Raw genomic sequence first — 16038 nt, 5'->3', positions numbered from 1 at the left:
TCCTGTTTCCGCCAATTCTTCCATCATCGTTCTTGCTTAAATCACCATCTCCTTTAGCCCAAAGGAGCAGGGTTGTAGAACATAGGTGCGCATACTATTTGAATCGTGATAGAGAAAGCAATGGATCAAGCTATCAATCCGCCTTCACTTAATGTCCCTCGCTTGGCATTACTATATGAATATTATAATGAGCTTTAATAAAAAAAAAACAACTTACGGACTAACACATCTTTAGACATACGTTCGGAGTATTGTTCTAAAACCTTACCGTTTAATGAGAATGAGCACGGTAGTGGGACGTTAAAATGAAACATTTATTTCTTTATTTATCATGGCTTTTGACTGTAAAATTGTTAATAAAATAAAACATTATCAAGAGCTCGCAATATACGCAACGGTATTGCAAAGAGTTCATATTTCATTTGAAATTTTGATAATAATTTACGATGTGTAATGTTACCATGATTAATAAAAACTGAAGAAATTAGAATATATCCTTCAGGTTGGACATTAGTAGAGATTCGGTTATATACGAAACTGATTCAATTTGTGATTAACGGAACCTGAAGGCTCATTGCCTTGGGAATAACACTTCTCTACTGGATATCGTTCTGGAGCAATCCAAGCCATCGTAGATTCCTATCAAACATTTTAATAACATCCTGCTATATAATATTTTCTTACGGTTTTTTAACCTAATAAACCGATCATAAAGATTTTTCTTCAACCAGAATTTTACGATATCCATGCATGCTACAGAAGCAAGCGACATGACTTCTTATCTTAAACATTTCGATTACATTATTTGTAAAAAATGTGATTTGTTCCTATTGCAAAGATACCTATAGTAACGTATATTCTCTTTAGTTCACCTCACGATCGGTAATAGATTTTGATTTCATAATTCATCAGGCTTCTTGCTTGTCTGTTAGTGTCAAATCCATAAAATACGACATCCTGGACCTGTTGCAATGTTTCGTTATCAACCGTGATTGAAAGCAACATTGGTGGGGAAATCATTCTTTTCTCAACGTGGTCTTGAAAGTTGAGATTATATCTTATGTATCTTTCCAAGAAGCACTTACTCCATATTGGATTGCAAGTAATGTTACCAAGTCATACTTTAGAAGATACGACTATAGTTGTGTGATAGGCCTATTCCAATATCTAAATTTATTCAAATGATTACAGCAACAACTATCTTTCACATATATTATTATACATCCACAGTAATTCTCTCCCACAATGTGACGTCGTTGGTATTAAGCTCTAGACTAATACAAACCAGTAAACTCTGGTGACACACACAAGAATAAAAGACCCTTGTACGGGACAAAAGTTAATTGATACAATAATCCATGCACTAAGCAATATATCATTACATATCAAAAAGTACGACAAAAATGGAAATCGAACCGAAACGACCTTGAGCTTGAAAGCCAGGCGGTTAACTACAGAGTAAATATTTTTAGCTTGGTTTATAAGCTATTTAGCATGGAAATAGAAGCGGACAATGTTTTGCATACGTATGGAAATAAGGAAATAGCAAAGTGTTTAAAAACACATTACCGACACATTTTCTTTACAGAAGGACAACTAGAAATATATGAGTTAAAAAATATTTGTGTTTATTAACAAGTGAAAGAATGTTAGCGGAATGTGTGTCATACGCAACATAATGTCGGAATAGTAACAATGTGTCGTGGTTAAACATAGATCTTTGTCTGAATGACAAACCAAATAGCATTTGCTTTAGAACTAGGAAACCAATTAAAAATAGAATAAAGAATTAAAATGGTTGCACTGAATGACAAAGGGTGAAGATATTTGGGTTAACGACTCACATTATTTCTGCCAAATATCCGTTACATTGCTACAATTTTCTAAACTATGACTAAAAGTATCAACCTGGTGGCATGACTTACACGAGTTATTAGTATCAATATCCATGTTAAACAAGCGAATATCGTTTCACGATATGAGACTAAGATTTTTAAACCAAGCTAATGCAATATTCGAATGTCAAGTAGTAAATACGTAACTACTGGTTAGAATAAAGTAACAAGATTAACGATATAACCTGTTCCTTGTACACAAAATCCATGTCAAAAAACATTATTGGCTATGCCTTATTCTCTTCTATGGATTATAAAACTTGAAAAAGGATCGTTAATATGAAGCATTTCTAATCTGTAGATATTAAGGCAGGAGACAGAACCTGCCTTCGGACGCTCAATTGATGGCAAAAAACTTCCCGAGATCTACTACTGGTTTTCTGTAAGAAAACCACATGCCAGAAGTTCTAACCAATAGAATAACTTCCGGTTTCGATATAGTGATGCAGGTTGCAATTATATATATAAACTAATGTCCCACGTGATATTGTGTGCAAATAACTCTTCACGCTTATGTTTATAAACATCACCAGATCGTTTTAGGAGAGGATTCTACACACGATGTGGATCCACTACGACCTGCAGACGACGGACTTCTGGCTCCTCCCAAGAAGCAGATGACGACAACAGAGCAGCAGCGCAACCGCCGTCTGAGTACCCTATAAGTTTGATGTCCGACAGCGGACTTGTACCAGTTCTCTGGTGTTTTTCTACTGTTTGCTTCGGAACATTAGGAGTAACCTAAACCTAGGCCTCTAGTCTGCTTCGGGATTCTTGGCTTTTCCTTTTCCTGGTTTAGCCTGCTTTGTGGCTCTGTTCGTAATCCTAACGTCAATCGTTTTGCCTGGTTCGGGGCTTTGTGGTCACCTAACCAAGCCGCTGCTTGCCACGTAGCATTGGGACCCCTATCGTCACTGCACCTAGCATGATTATGGGCTTTGTGGTGATAATGTCTGCGTCCTCACGGTCAAAGACTACCTATATCTAACCTTACAAACTTAGTGCAATTTTCTTTGTAGTATTTTTGTAAAACACTGTTATAGTAGAATTTCATAATAAAAGCCGGTAGTGGGAGACGATTCCGAACACACTTTTTATTTAACACTCTACCTACAACCTATACGGGATAGTTTTACATGGTCGAGGCTTTGACCGGCTCAGCTTTGATCTGAATACTCCCTTAGAGGACGATATTTTTATTATGAACCGGAAGTGAACTTTTTTCATAGGTATGTGGTTTTCTAATCTGTGAACTCAGTGACTCAGACGTGACTCTATTTTAGTGTATGCCCAATACAAGATCAGATGAAAACGCTTTTCCAGAGGATAGTGCAAACACCAAACAGAATTCCCGACGTTCTTTTAATATGCCCCACGTTACTAAATACTCTGAAGACGTTACTGAAGACCCTGATAGTTTTTTATGCCATTTGACCACCTTACGCTATGGCATTCTTGGTTAGCTGAGAAAGAGAAGGAACTATTACCTATGTATTTTCAGGTGTCCGTTGATTTAGTGTTGCAATTAAAAGAACAAAATCAGTTGGATTCACTCAATTATGAACAATTAAAAACCAAAGTAATAGATTTAAGCAGATAAATATTACAAGGATATAAGGCGGAATTTGAAATTTTTCAGATTCAACGAGGACAAAACAAACGAACTGGAGTATATTTTTATATAAAATTAAGAGTTGTTTGTCAAGTTATGTTTCAGGCTAACGAGGAACAGAAAATAAATTATTTATATTTAGGTTTGAAGATTTTTTTTTTTTTTTTTTTTTTTTTTTTACAAAAGGTACATTGGAAACATTTACTGCGGCTCAGACATTGCAGTCATACTTACATAATTTAGAGAAGGCATGCGATCTTATGAAGAAGCGTGATTATGTAGAAGTACAACAAGCATCCTATTCACTTGGTGACCAAAATCAAACAGATAGTAGTTAAATTCTTCGGCAGTCGCTACCGCCCTTTCCCACACATCACCAACAACCAACTCATCCGTTATGCAATCAGACATCTAACTGGCATCGCTACCAACAACCTGCTCCAGTATTTCCTGTACCTTCAGCACCACAACTACAGGGTGCCTCCTAAACTCAATTACCTTCAAACCCTCCCTCTCAAGTTAGTACTACGCACCCACCATCCAACCCCCCAGCGCCTAGCGCATCTAACGCTACGAACGCCAATAGTTCATTAGAATTTAGTAAACTTGCTAATCCCATGGCCGAATTCTCTCTTTTAGTAACTCAGAATGTTATGAGTAATTCTCAGTTCGGACGGGGCGGCCGTAATAATTACAAGTTACGAAAAATAATGGTAACAATAGCCAGCATAGAAATGGGAAGAAAAGCAATTCTAAATATAATAATAAAAATAATAATATACCCAAACCAAAAACCGTTACAGTTTGCGGTATGTGTTATAAGGAAGGATATTCTTCTAACATGTTATAGAGAAAAAAAATAGAGAAATGCATAGGGGGCCCCAGGACAATTTTTCTCAAGAACATGTTCTGAGAGCCGTAACACACGAAGTAAATGAACAAGAAGTCGCAAGTACTGACATACATACATTATCATCAGTTTACACTGTGGCTCCAATGACTGACCAGAGAGATAACATAAAATTATTAGATCAGGAGCATAAGTAGCTAATTAATGTAATAATTCATAAAGAAAAACATACTGTAATAATTGATACAGGAAGCTCGTTGAGTCTGTGGCCGAAATCTATGATTCCTCCAAACACGCAATTAATTCCTTTTAACACCCAACTTAAAGGAATTGGGAATTCCATCGTAAATTTGAACTATATTGCAGTAATTAAATTTACTTCCTAATTTTAGAACATGGAGAATTCTTACCTTTATTCGGGGAAGATATTCTGAATCGTTTAAAATCTAAAATTAACTTACAAAGTAATACACTGCCTGTATACAGGAAACCACGGTCACTGCCGTATCCAATCGAGTCTAATGCTCAGGGACAACTATTGGCAAGTGCGATTTATTCAATAATACAGCATACGTCAGCTGTTGTATTTACCACTCTCAAAGTTATCCCAGCTAGGGCACATTTCTTTCTTCCTATTGATATCAGGAATCGGAAAAAGGATACGGAGTATTTCATTGTTTCTCCACTAGAAAATGTATTAGATAACTACGGATTACAGACATTACCTACTAAAGTACCACGAAGCTATTTCACACTGTGTAATATCTAATCAAACTAACAGGTCAGTAACATTAGCGAAAAATACTCCGATCGCATGTGTTGAGGACTTGCAAGAAGTCGATATACAGGGAGATCAACAATGAGACGAACAAAATGACGAAATATTTTATAGATTTGAACAGGAAACGCAGGATAGACTGGAGAAAACTAAATCACTTTTTGACATTAAACTATTTGACATAAACCCGGACCTATCAGATGAACAGAAAAAGGCTGCACATAATTTGCTTTTTAAACACAAAGGTATCTTTTCATATTCATCGACAGACATAGGATAGTTTCATGGTTGCTCATAAAAGAAGCTTAGACAAACGAGCTTCTTTTCATCAGAGGTCACCTCCTATTCCTTTGGCGGTGAGACCGCAAGTTGATCTGCAAATTACAAACATGTAATAAATTTGTAAAATATCATACCATTTCAGTCTACAGAAGACATTTTATATGTGCTTAAGGGCAAATCTTGCACTTTGACAATTGACATAAAAACTAGCTACTTCAAGTTATTATTGCAACCTAAAAGCCGAAAATATATGACCTTTGACGTCAATCATAGCAGGAAATCCTATCAATTTTAACGCTTAATTAGTGGTCACACCACTTCAGCAGGAGGTCCGACTATAGCAGTACGCATGCTTTTAGAGTGTTTACATATTCTATTACTGCATTTGCGGATAACCACATAATAGGGAGCAAAAATTTGAAACAGCAATTATCGGATTTGGAATTACTCTTCAACAGACTAAGAAAACATAATTTTAGAGCTAGCCCAAGCAAGACCTACCTGTTACAGTCAGAATCAGAGGTACTAAGATTTACAGTTATTGACAAAGTAATCGGAATTTCTCCCAAAATAGTCAATAAAATACGGAATTTTAAGAAGCCAACTCCTAAGCGGGCTTTAATAGGTTTTTCAGACTCTGCTCTTATTTAAGAGCACACATCAAAAATTTTACGGGGAAAGTGGAGCGATTTCAAGTTCTTTCGGAAAAAGATACAAAATTCAAATGGACAACTCAACATGACAAGCTATTTGAGAAACTAAAAACATATATTCAGGCCCCATCCTTATTTCATTTCGATCCATCGTTGGTAATTCGTTTATATTCAGAAACGTCATCACTTTCAGCCGGGGGATTTTTGGCATGTTATAACCACAAAACTAACGAGGAACGTGTTGCTTTCTATTGCAGTAGGCGTTTTACCAAGAGCGAATGGAAGATCTCAACATGGCGGAAAGAATTATATGCCTTAATATTCGTCCTTAGAAAATCTCGACATTTTCTACAAAATAGAAAATTCAAGTTATTCATTGACGCTACGTGCTGGTTTCTTTAAACACTCAGCCCGACAAAGTACGAAAATTTACTCGTTATAAGATATTGTTAGCAAGCTATAATTTTAAAATACTCTACATTAAATGTTTACAACATAAAGCAGACGTACCAATCGGCATTGAGAAATTATTATTTCCCTAATACGAAAGCATATATAGCAAAGAAAATAAGGGCGTGCACTGTCGAAAACTTAAAAAGATACAAAGCAAGTCACCTGGTCATTTATGCCATCATCCACCGTTACTTATTGCTACTGCATGGCAATATGATTCAATTGGGAATGTGCCGGTCGGACAAGGAACTTTTAAACACATAATGGTAGCAACTGAGATGTCTACTTGTTTCTGTGTGGCAAATGTCGTAGATAACGTTACAGCCAAAGAAATTGGACAATTTTTTATGTATGAAATCATTCTTAAATATGGAGCTTTTTCGTACCTGTATTTAGATACACACCCTGTGCTAACGCAAAAACTACAAAACCTAGCAAAGTTCTACAACTTTGAATTTAAATGTTGTCCACTATACGATCATAAAACTTTAAGTGTAGTGGAAAGATTCCACGAAATTATACAGAATGCTATTATTTTTTTTGGGCAGGAAAACCGAAACCAATGGCCCAAGCTTATTCCATATATAACTTTTGTGATGTCCTTTAGCCTATCCGGCATAATTGTGGTACGTAAAACTTAAAGATTTCATTTAAAGATCTTATAACTTTTGCGATTAACACATTCATCCAGGCTGGAACAAATTATTGAAGTTTTTTCTTACTGTACTTTTACGAACCTAAGACCATTTCTGTTATCGCGATTGCATCAACGTCAACATCATGTATCGATAGGGAACACTTGAACAAGATAGAAGAATAGTGAAGGGCAATTTGGCTGCAAGCTATAAGAAGCAGATGTAATATTATGAGAAAAAGCAGAAACAAATTAGCTTTGAGAACGGACAGAAAGTACTTGTATTCTATCCGAACCGTCAGAATGTTTTGTCAGAAGTATTCTCCTTTAAATTTGTCGGTCTAGTCACGATACTTGAAAGAATGAATCCTAACCTTTATAGTTTCGAATTTCCTTATTCATATCAACAATCCATACGGAAAATTTCTGTAGACAGAATTAAGGCGTATTATGAAAAGAGGCGAAACACAGCAAGAGGATAATTAGCTATTTTTTCATATACGAGCGAAGAAATGCAAAAAATGCTGACGGAAGAACGCAAGAAATGTATGCGAAATGATCTGGCATATACAGTCCATTTTTTAAATATTTTTCTTCTTCCAATTTGCAGCACGAAAAGAACAGGATAGAAAAGAAACCAATACAAATTATTTAACTCAATTGGCTAGGAACATTGTACAGCATAAAACATTCTAATCATTCTCACTTCTTGCTTAGGGAAAAGAAACAATACTCACCATTCGAAAGAAGGAACACGAAGATTAGCATTCAGGTGCACAGTAACTTCTCCTTTCTATACAAACATTTCTTATTCTCTGATTTTACGAAAAACTGATTCATTATTCTTTTCTGAATGAAAGAATGCTGAGTTTGCATTTCCGTATTTAAAAGGCAAATGATCCATAGAAGGATGGCTAATCTATAATTCATATCCTCGATATTTTTTCTTTCTTCACTGTGGACTACATATTGCCACCGGCACTATATAACATAAACATTATACAGGATGTTCCAACAATCATGGTCACTTATTTCATACAGGATGACCACGAAATCACGTCGTTCGCATCGCGAACTTTGCAATATAAATTGTCTTTTTATTCCTGTGTGCCTTTATATTCCTTTTTAGTATTCGCAACTCATCCTATACCTACTATATCGCAGTATTCGCTCGGAACCAAAAACTTCCAAACGACCCCGTCTAGATATACCTCCACCAATTCCAATCGACTCATTTAATAGTATTCATACACACAACGGACAAACCATTTCACAGGCTTCAACACCTCTCACTGTGAGCCAATATACACATATTAAGAATGCAACGCAAAGCTTAAAACAGCCCTTCCTCGAAGAAAATGAAGTAACATGTAATATGCACCGATCCTGCTTGTGTTTAGGGAATAACAGTTTAATGCTTTCTTCCACTACCTTAATAGTGCTTCGAAAAGGGAACTTTTAAATGCTATCAGTGCTTTTAGTGATTTTTTGTGTCGTCCCTTATTTTTTGCTACCCCCACAAGAAAAATAACCCTTCCGATTATTTTTTAAACAAGCCATGGGTGTAATGGCCCTCGTGATACTGTGTAGAAACAACTCTTCACGCTTATGTTTATAAACATCACGATATCGTTTTACGAGAGGATACTACACAGTTCGTGGGCCAACTACGATCTACAGACGAGGACTTCTGGCTCCACTCACGAAGCAGACGACGGCAACGGAGCAGCAGCGCCACCGTTGTCTGGGGACCCTATAAATTTGATGGCCGACAACGAACGTGTACCAGTTCTTTGCTGGCTCTCCTACTGTTTGCTTCGGAGCCTAACCCAAGCCTCTAGTCTGCTTCGCGACTCTTGGCTTTTCCTTTTTCCGTGCTTAGCCTGTTTCGGTGCTCTGTGGTCACTTTAACCAACTCACTGCTTGCCACGGAGCATTTGGTTCCTTACCGCCACTCTGCCTAGCCTGCTTCGGTGCTTTGTGGTGATCCTGTCTGCGGTCTCAAGGTCAAAGATTATGTATATCTAACATTACAAATTTAGAGAAACTATCTTTGTAGTATTTTTGTAAAATACTGTTATAGTGGAATTTTATAATAAAAGGCGTAGTGAGAGTCGATTCCGGACACTATTTTGTAACGCCCTACCTACAATCCTCAACCTATATCGGAGGGTTTTACAATATATACATATATTGTAAAACTGTCCATATAGGTAGTACAATTGTAGGTAGAGCGTTACAAAATAGTGTCCGGAATCGACTATATATATATATATATATATATATATATATATATATATATATATATATACGATTGAGAAGTTGTATCGATTCCGAGTATCATCTGTCGCTATGTTATTTTTGTTCTCAATTAAAAAACGCATTTCGGTATCTTTTACAGTTACTGCACTACAGAAGTAAATATTAAAACTGAGAATACATATAATATTTCCTCTTTTGGTAGAGTATTGTCGATAGTCATGCTATCTTGTCTTGAGACGCTGAACCGTTTGTACAAAAAGATCCCCTTACTATTTGTTACTATTTCCTTCTATGTTAATAAACGGTGAAACCGCAAACGTATAGTTTAACTACTTCCGGCTTAAATAGAGCTTCAATCGGGAAGACAGGAGTTTCTTGCCAATCTGACTCAATTGCAGAAGATCTCATGCTTATACATCTTGCCAATTTCGCACTACGGAAATCAGTACTGAAACCTGAATAGTAAACTACTTCGGGTTTTCGTATAGTCGTCTGAATAGTCACGATATGTTGTCATGAGACGCTGCGTTTGGAGAAAACACTTCCTTCTATCAACTACCGTGTTTCTTCTGTGGTGATAAACGTTGAAATAAGAAATGTTTTATTCTAGCTTTCAGTTTGAATTGAATTTCAAGGTACAAGAAGGGCATTTTCTTCGGATGCCGAATCGATTGCAAGAAACCGTACATTGATAGTTTTAGCTGTTTTCCTCTAGGAAGATCAGTATTGAAGTAGGACTTAATAAAAAATTTGAACTATTTCCGATTTTGAGAAAGTGTTGTGGATATTTATTATATATTGAATTATGACGCTGAATTGTTTCCAGAAAACTACTTTTCGTTATATGTTACCGTTTTTCTACTATGGCAATAAAAGTTTTGGAATATATTGAAACCGGAAATAATAGTAAATTTGAAACATGTCCGGTTCTAGTAGAATGTTGTGGATCATCAGGATATGGTGTATTTAAAGTTTGATTTGTTTGCAGAAACTCGCTCTTTTCTATTTATTACCGTTTCCGTTTCGTAATGACAAATGTTGAAACGGAAATTGATTACTTCGAAACCTTATGGTTTCAATAGGAGTTAACCGGAGGAGATGGAATCTATTCTTAGGATGTTGAATCAAGTGTAGAAACCGCAACTCGAAATTTCTTACTATCCTTACTCCATGGGAATGAGCATTGAAACCGGCTGTAATAGCATATTTCAACGACTCCTGAATTTGGTAAAATGATATGGGTTGTGATATATTTTTTTAGACCCTCAGTCGATTGCTGGAAAATGTCGCAAACTGTTGGTATTTCCGTTCCGGATATGGTGACTACCATCAAAACCCTAAATGGCTAATTTCACTCGCTCTGGTTTGAATTAAGTTTAGCGGAAAATGTGCAATCTTTTCTTAGAACACTGAGTTGATTAGGAAAACTGCACCACGCTTTAATCGTTCTTGACTTATAGAAATAAGTATTGAAACCGGAAATAATATATCATTTGAACCGCTTTCTTTTTGGTAAAATGTTGCGAATAGACTCTTTGACAATGAATCGTTTGCTAAAAAAAAAAAAAAAAAAAAAAAACACCATCTTGCTATCTGTTTCCATTCTATTGACAGAACTTAAAACTGGAAATGGGTAGCTTGAGTCACTTCTGGTTGCAATAAAATTTAAATGCAGAAGATGGAACCTATGGTTTAAATTCTTCATCGACTGCAAAAAAACCGCTTCCTGATATGTTTTGATGTTTTTGTTTTGCAGAATATTCAAACCTGAACTAGTAGTAATTTTAAAACATTTCCGGCATCAACAGATTACTGTGGATACTATCGGTATGTTGTTTAGAGACGCTTAACTATCGGCAACAAACCGCTTCTCGCTATGTGATACTGTTTTTATTCTACAGCGATAAACGTTGAAACCGGCATTGAAAGGGGCAGTAATAATATTTGATGAAAACCCGCGTGTAGCAGTGTTGTACATAGTTATGATTTGTTGTCTATAGACACTGAGTCATTTGCGAACAATAGCTTTTCGTAAACTATTATCGTTTAGTTCTATATGAAGGAAGGTAGAAACAAAAATGACTACTTTGAACAAATTCCGCCTTAGTACAGGGTTAACGGAGGAAATGGACCATTTCTTAGGACGCTGAAATAATTATCAGAGACCGCATCGTGAAACCATTTATGTACACCCGCTACGGAAATCAGTTTTGAAACAACATAATAGTAAATTTGAACTACTTTGATAGAATATTCTTGATAGTCGTGAATGTTGCCTTAAGACGCTGATTCATTTGCAAAGCACAGCTTCTCACTATAGTATCGTTTCCAGTCTATGGCCATAAACGTTGAAATTAGAAATGGAAAATTTGGACCATAAGAGGTTTGAATAGAGAGGACGTACAGCCTCTTTGGATGATGTGCTAATTACAAAAAAGCAATTTTCGATATTTTAAACCATTTTCTTCTTATATCTGTTGGTAGAAGAACAAAGCCGTTCTACAAGACTCCCGCACTTATGCACAGGTTAGCTTAAGAATCTAGAACATTTTCTTTGGTCTTATGCATTGTCAACAATAACACAGAAACTTATACGTGTAGCTAAAAAATCAACCATGTTATTATGCCAGACTCGAAACGAGTTGCGGTATGCCCGCACAAGCGTTACACGCAAAAATTTGCAGGTGTTTTGTTAAAACCAATACACATTTCTTTTAAATCGGAATACTAATCATAGGACATTTCAAACATAGCATATGATACACTGTGAGTGGCTGAACACGTGAATTGACAATGTTTACAAGAAAGCTGATGCTTCTAGCACTAGGAGTGGGTAAAATTTATAGGGTGTGGCAAGCACTCGCAGTAACATTCTGCGCTAAAAAAATAACTGTGTATTGCTGTGTAAATAACGTGTTATGTCGTTGTTCTATTTGTTGTGCAAACCTTATCTAGCTACAAATAATCCATAGGAACTAAAAGTGCAAGAAATAAATTATTATTAATAAATTCAACATATAAAAAATATTCTGAAAAAAAGAAAATGTTTAAGCAATCATAACCGGACGTGACTTCACGTAGCATAGTCTAACATATCCGAAAACTGCTAGGAAGCAATTAAAATAACATATGTAAACGAACAGAAATTTGTTTCGAAAGTGACAAAATTTGCTCCTGTCGTAACTCAATCCCATGTACCTTTATATAAGACGCCAATGCGTCAACTATTAGGCCACCGAGTCAACCGTGCCGATATTCTATTTGGAGAGGCATTATATTTACAGTACAAAAGCTCGAAATTGGAGCAAAATAAGGTCAGAGCCGGTCAATTAGTTCCCAAAAGAAACTGTATGCTATACACAGCATAATACCCTCAGGATTACTTAATGGTCGAAGGAATAATCCGCACTGTCCAAAGAAAGAAGCAAAAGCGTCAAGATACATGACCACACTTAATCTCCACTAAACCATGATCAATACTTTTGGGTTAATCTACCACAAATGCAAGAAAGCAATTATAATAACAAATATGAACATATATATATTAAAAAAGTAATACGTTCTAGATTACATTTGAATCCGGATTATTTCATTCAACAGGCCAACATCTTACTGACTTTTCCACGTCTGAGCTTGCAAATGGTATTTTGGAAGTTTATACTGTACGTGTATTACGTAGCAACTTTATTAGAACTCATTCGCTCATGGTACGAGGAGCTTGTTCAAAAGCTATTTTTGTTTCGAACGTTTACGAAATCACTCCTAATCCTCGATTAATCCGAGATATATCTTTAAGAAAGAGTAAGTTCTCAAGTTTTAACTGATCTTGAAATACAGATCAAATGTTTTTCCTGAAACCCGGAGAGGATTTCTCACATGCGGTTAAGACCGTAAATAAAACTGAAACTTCAAATGGAACCGAGGGAAAACTTGCTGACAGTTGAGAGAGTAATGACCGATTCAATAAACGGCTGTTATAATCTGTGTAGCTAAGTGTACAATGTGTGAGACTCTCATTCTAAAGGTTGTGGGATCATTCCTTTGCCTGAAGTTCTTTTTAAGGAATTAAGCATTGAAATTTCTGTTCATGTATGCTCCTGAAAGAGACTTATCAGCTAAACAAGAAAAACCCAAGATTAAGAGAGGGCAAAGAGGGTTAAGACGGACTCTTTTTCCTTAAAAGCGTTAAAATTTCATTTATTCCCATGTCTTCTGCTTTCTTCTTTTCCTCTGTCTTTTTTTCTTCGCTAATATGTTTATTCACCTTCTCTGACGCGGTTATTCCCAAGAGGTGCATCACCTCGCTTTCCCATGGGAAAACATGCTGTGATCCTGCCCTAACTCGGTTAGAAAGACTTTGTGCTTTTGTGTCTACAAAACACAAATTGGATAGTGTACCTTGGACAGTAGTTCTTACCGTATACGAAGACTGGAAGCCTTCTAGAGCAAGCATATACGGAGGAAGGCCGCCCCTTAAAAATGAATGTTGAAAATATAAAAAGTTAACTTCCTTAGAAAGTAGTAAATCTACAATCAGCTAAGGTATGGATCCTTGCAATAAATCTGCACCCTGTTTTGCATAGTTGTTTCGTGTTCTTGAATGTCTTTGGAAGCCATCCGGAAAAAATGTGGCTAGGAGCATTGAATACAAATCGTGGGTAAAATCGCAAACGTAGGCTCTACATACTTTTTTCCTCCAGAATAACATAGTTCAGTCTTGAAATTTGGAAATTTTCAGATACGCTCCAGACACGTTACCTGTTCTTTTACGGAAGAGAAGAATTGGTAAGGAATGCGTAATCATTCTTAATCGAAATAAGCTACATAAGATTTGTACATATGATGTCGATTACTTGAGTTTTAGTGTTCAACTAGTCTATGTGTGCCTGCCACTTGCAAACTATAGGCTACTAATATACGTTCGAGTTATCTCCCATATCTAACTATTTCTCGCAAAATATTGCATTTTATCTCTAAAATATCCGAATGCATGTAACCATATTGTCAATCTAAACCAATTACTACATAAACAAAATTAACATTACCTTGCTGGCTCAACTGAGTTAAAACTTTCTGGTGTTAGTTGTTTGTAGTCATTAAAGTACGACGCGTAAACTTGTTCAACCTCTATTTTTCTTAGCGTTTTAATATTGCTTTCAAATGCAGGATCTTCTGCAAATTCTGATTTCACCGTGTCAACGTTTAATTTCACATCGGAAGAATACGTAGCTATATCCTTCCCCATTGTTTGCTCTTCTTCGTTTTTTAGCGGTTCTATATTACTTTTAAATGAAGGTTCTTCTGAAAATCCTGATTTTACCGTTTGAATGTTTAACTTCACATTCGTAGAATACATAGATTCATCCTTCTTCACTGTTTGCTGTCCTTCCGTTGTAGATAACATTAACTCCTTGTTGTTAGTCATCAGTTCGTATATCCACCCTTTCCCTTCGAGTGGATCCTCTTGAGGAAACCCATACTCGATTTCTTCTTTGCATATCAATTCCAACTTCACAGACGCCTCATCAGCCATGATGACTTCACATTTTGAACGAGTTTTCAACTGTGCTTGATACCTCCATTTTATTTTATGCTGCCAGTGTTAATGAAATGACTTACCATAATCATAGAAGCTACATTTTACTTACAATCAAACATCTGAGCAGATTTTACACAAATACAGAAAAATTGCTGTTTGGAAACAAGACGTCTATACGCTTTCGCTGGTTTTTCTAGTCTTGTCTTGTCTTGTCATGAGACCATTATCGGTCAAATAGGTAGGTGCCCCAGCATTAAGGTCTGTGCAGAGTGTGCTACAATTCCAGAATATTATTGTGTGTACATCACCCAGATAATTTTTGATTCAGGAACAAAATTGAGTAAAATACAGGACACAACTGTTAAGAAAGGACACAATCGGGTAAAAGGTCAAAATCGGGAAAAGTTCAAAATCGGAAAGGAAATTCAGACAGTGAAAGAGAGCTGAAAGACAAGTTGAACAAAGGAAAAACTTGAAGAGACGTGAGAAGTGTAAAATGGAAAAGGAAAGATTATAAAAGAGAAGGGGAAGAATGTACGTGTAAATGTAAAAGAAAGTGTAAGTGTAGTGTAGGTGAAAAAGGAAATCCCACTCCTCTCTTCATTACAGTGCACCACAACACACGAGGTACTCGACGAAACGGACACTGTCGAACTCCGTTGTTTATACTGCGAAACCACGGATACATTAGTTTTGCCAATACTCAACGAGAAAAAGTGACTGAAATCATAGCTAAAAGGGGACGCACACAAGGTTGGACGACGACAAGCCTGGGCACTCAGTTTTGGTCGCTCCCGACAAGGTTGGACGACGACAAACTTGGACACTTCTCAATTTATCCTCTTGCGCCAGACTCGAACGAATTCTTGAGGTGTCCAAGCTTGTTGTAGTCGATCCCGATAAGCCTGGACACATCTCATTTTGGGTCGCTGACGACAAGGTTGGTCGACGACAAGCCTGCACATATTCCTAATGATGTCCAGGTTTGTCGGAGTCGACCCCGACAAACCTGGACACATCTCAGTTTGGGTTGCTGACGACAAGATTGGCCAACGATAAGCCTGGACACATTCCTGAGGT

The 16038-nt window shown here is 36.5% G+C and overlaps 1 protein-coding gene across 2 annotated transcripts in view; it reads right to left on the bottom strand.

Moving 5' to 3' along the window:
• The window catches only part of LOC145684304 (uncharacterized), a 55258-nt gene extending 40084 nt beyond the window's left edge, over nt 1–15174 (bottom strand). For both annotated transcript variants that reach the window (XM_081756480.1, XM_081756479.1), the window contains exon 1: nt 14465–15174. In XM_081756480.1, coding sequence (XP_081612606.1) covers nt 14465–14952 — 488 coding nt within the window. In that variant the 5' untranslated portion in view covers nt 14953–15174. The remainder of the gene's footprint in view (nt 1–14464) is intronic.
• Nucleotides 15175–16038: the final 864 nt, after the last annotated feature.

Source organism: Thermobia domestica, chromosome 4 (assembly GCF_964235325.1).
Source record: "Thermobia domestica chromosome 4, izTheDome1.hap1.1, whole genome shotgun sequence".
NCBI lineage: Eukaryota > Metazoa > Arthropoda > Insecta > Zygentoma > Lepismatidae > Thermobia > Thermobia domestica.
This window is presented reverse-complemented; position numbering and strand designations above follow the sequence as displayed.